The sequence below is a fragment of the Castanea sativa genome, chromosome 5 (assembly GCF_040712315.1).
Source record: "Castanea sativa cultivar Marrone di Chiusa Pesio chromosome 5, ASM4071231v1".
In the NCBI taxonomy this organism is placed as follows: domain Eukaryota; kingdom Viridiplantae; phylum Streptophyta; class Magnoliopsida; order Fagales; family Fagaceae; genus Castanea; species Castanea sativa.
Genome location: NC_134017.1, coordinates 5,370,623 through 5,373,736, shown reverse-complemented (window position 1 = coordinate 5,373,736; position 3,114 = coordinate 5,370,623). Strand labels below are relative to the sequence as shown.

At 28.6% G+C, this 3,114-nt stretch overlaps 1 protein-coding gene across 1 annotated transcript; it reads left to right on the top strand.

Annotated features, from left to right (window-relative positions):
- Positions 1-569: 569 nt before the first annotated feature.
- Positions 570-2,246, top strand: LOC142634606 (protein FAR1-RELATED SEQUENCE 5-like). The gene is made up of 2 exons (XM_075808902.1): positions 570-594; positions 1,561-2,246. The coding sequence occupies exons 1-2, from the start codon at positions 570-572 to the stop codon at positions 2,244-2,246; spliced, it is 711 nt and encodes a 236-aa protein (XP_075665017.1).
- The last annotated feature ends 868 nt before the right edge of the window (positions 2,247-3,114 follow it).

Genomic DNA, 3,114 nt, shown 5'->3' with positions numbered 1-3,114 from the left:
ATTATCTATAAACAGTGCATTTGGGGTTATAAAGTTTTTATAAGAGAAATGATATGTCCACAATATTTTTACAACAAATCTTAAGTGGCAGGATGTTATTGGTTGTTATTGTTGGGGCAAAAAAGTAATCTTAGTGTTAGGTTCAAATTTGAACCAATAACAACTAACTACCTATGATTTGTTGTAAAAATATTGTGGACGAACCTCTCTTTTTATAAACAGTAATTTTTTAATTATTTTCACTTTTTAATTTTTAACAAAAATAACCGGTATTCAGACCCGAAAACTTACTTATCTCAGCTAAACTGCCTGCTCATCGTAATAAATGAGACTTGTTAATATCAGTTACCGTTTGAAAGCCAAATTTAAAATTTGCATATTTGAGTTGGCGGGTGATGAAGCAACATATGGGCCCACATCGATAAAATAAATGATATAATAGTAGGGTTCTCAACTTAACGGCTTAAAAGCCATAAAGACAACGAAACAAAGCAAAGGCAAAAGACAAGCAGCGGACAGAACAAACTAAAATACTATTTTATTTGGTTTCAAGTAAAAGCAGGGTAGAAATGGATTTGGAGGAAAGTGATAAAGGTATATTTTGTCTTATATTGTTTTGATTTAATTTATGTTTTGCAAGAATGTTTAATAATTTGGGGTGATATCCTTGCTCTCAAATAAAACCATATAAAAATGTGTTGAATTTGCTGTATTTACATGATATGAATTTTATAGTCTAGCCAAAGAAAAATATCATAAAGATTTTGCTTTTTTTTTTTTTTCATATATAAATGATTTATTTATTTTTGTTTTTTACCGTATTTATTGCTATTATAATTTTTTTTTTATTGAGTATCCATAATCAACCCAAAAAATTTAAGACTAAAATATTGTTGTTATTGTTGTTGTTATCCATAGTCAATCCCAAAAAAATAAATTAATCAATAAATATTAAAAAAATTGGTATTAAAACATTGTTGTTGTTATTAAGCCTAAACATTAGAGTTTTGTGATCAAGTGTTCTATAGGCCTTTAAGAACACATACAAAATTGTAAACATGATGCATATGGATTAAAAAAAAAAAAATTCTAAACATGATATAGTTAATGTATTGTAATTTCCTTACAATTTTGTTTCTAATGTTTAATTATTTATGGTGATATATTTGCTCTCAAATAAAACTATATAAATCCTTATTGTTGTGTTTTTTTTTTTTTGCTCTTTGCAATATTTATTGTTAATCTTTATTATTATAATATATTTTTTTTCAATGAGTATCCATAATCGACCCAAAAAAATTTAAGACTAAAATTTTGTTGTTATATAAATAAATAAATGAACATTAAAAATTTTGGTATTAAAACTTTGTTGTTATATTGTTGTGCCTAAACATAAGAGTTTTGTGATTAAGTGTACCATAGGCGTTTAAGAAGACATACAAAATTGTAAACATGGTGCATATCGATAAAAAAAAATTATAAACATGATATAATTATTGTATTGTAATTTTCTTAGTATTTTGTTTCTAATATTTATATTTTTCATAAAAATTTTTGTAGTTATTTGCAAACCAAGCAATATTGAAGAAATTGAAGGGGGCTGCATGTTTGTAGCAAGGCTAGAAAATAGTGATGAAAATTTGTTGAATAAGGTGGTCCATAATGCAGATGAAGCATATGCTTTATATAATGATTATGCATTGCGAATGGGTTTTTGTATTCAAAAAGGAAAGCTTAAATATTATAATGGGACGAAAAACATAAAGCAACGTGAATTTCTATGTTCTAAGGAGGGTTTTAAACTAGATGAAGATTTTTGTAAAGAGAAATATTTGAAGAGACCAGAGACTAGAACTGGTTGTAAAACATTTGTTCATTTCATAGTTGAAAATGGTGTTTGGAGGGTTAGTGCATTTAATCTAGAGGATAATCATAAACTTGCACTACAATCAGAGAGGCATTTGTTAAGATCTGGTCGTCGTATTTCAAAACCTAGAGCAGATGTAATTGATACCATGGTGAATGTAGGTATAAGTGCAAAGAATTCTTATTCATATCTAACAACAGAAGTTGGAGGGAGTGAAAATGTGGGCTTTACCGAAAGAGATTGTTATAATCATGTGAATATGCAAAAGATGATAATGATTAGCGCTGGAGATGTTCAAAGCTTATTGAATCATTTTAAGTCTAAGCATGCAGAAGATCCCATGTTTTTTTACACAATTCAAGTAGATCAAGAAAATTGAATGACAACTTTTTTTTGGAGAGATGGGAGATCAAGAGTTGATTATGGTTGTTTTGGAGATGTAGTGGTATTTGACACTACATATTGAACCAACAAATGTAATTTGATTTGTACTCCATTTGTAGGTGTTAATCACCATTGGCAAAATGTGATGTTTGAATGTACATTCCTTTTGGATGAGACCACTTATTCATTTAAATAGTTGTTTAAGTCATTCTTAGACTCAACGGGGAATCGATCGCCTATAACAATTTCACTAACCAGGATCAAGCTATGTCAAATGCCATTGGGGAAGTGTTTCCAAATACACATCATCGGCTATGTTTGTGGCATATTTCAAAAAATGCTCCTTCTTGCTTAGGAGACTTAAACTCTAACTCAGAGTTTATGTACTCGTTCAACAAGTGCCAAAAATATTGTGATTCAGAATTGGAATTTCAACAAACATGGTATAAATTACACAAAATTGGCTAAGAGGTAAATTTATAATGAGCTCATTGATTTATAATTCCAAGCAACCAAATTACAAATATAGCCAAGAGGTAAATTTGGAAATTATTGTGGCAATCTTGTTTTATCAATAGTGTCATTTATTTCTTGTTCTCAAGGATTACTTATTTTATACATTTTATTTATTTATTTTTCTTTAAATTAAGTTGTCAACCACATAGAAAAGTTACAGAAGTAAGACATGGGCAATGGCCACAATGAACTAAGTAAGAGAGTTCATAATGTATTTCTTATTATAGTTGATATTAATTGGGATTTGGTTTATTTTTGTTCCATTCTAATTGATACAATGTTTTAAATGTTTCTAGGGGGAAAATTCATGCTACCATCAGAGAGAGAGAGGGAGAGTGGTACTATAT

What these genes read in the sequence shown, in the direction of transcription:
- LOC142634606 (XM_075808902.1), top strand. Translation starts at nt 570, where the DNA reads ATGGATTTGGAGGAAAGTGATAAAG. An exon ending in TTTGGAGGAAAGTGATAAAG is followed by an intron (nt 595 to 1,560) that starts GTATATTTTGTC and finishes AAATTTTTGTAG; the next exon opens with TTATTTGCAAACCAAGCAAT.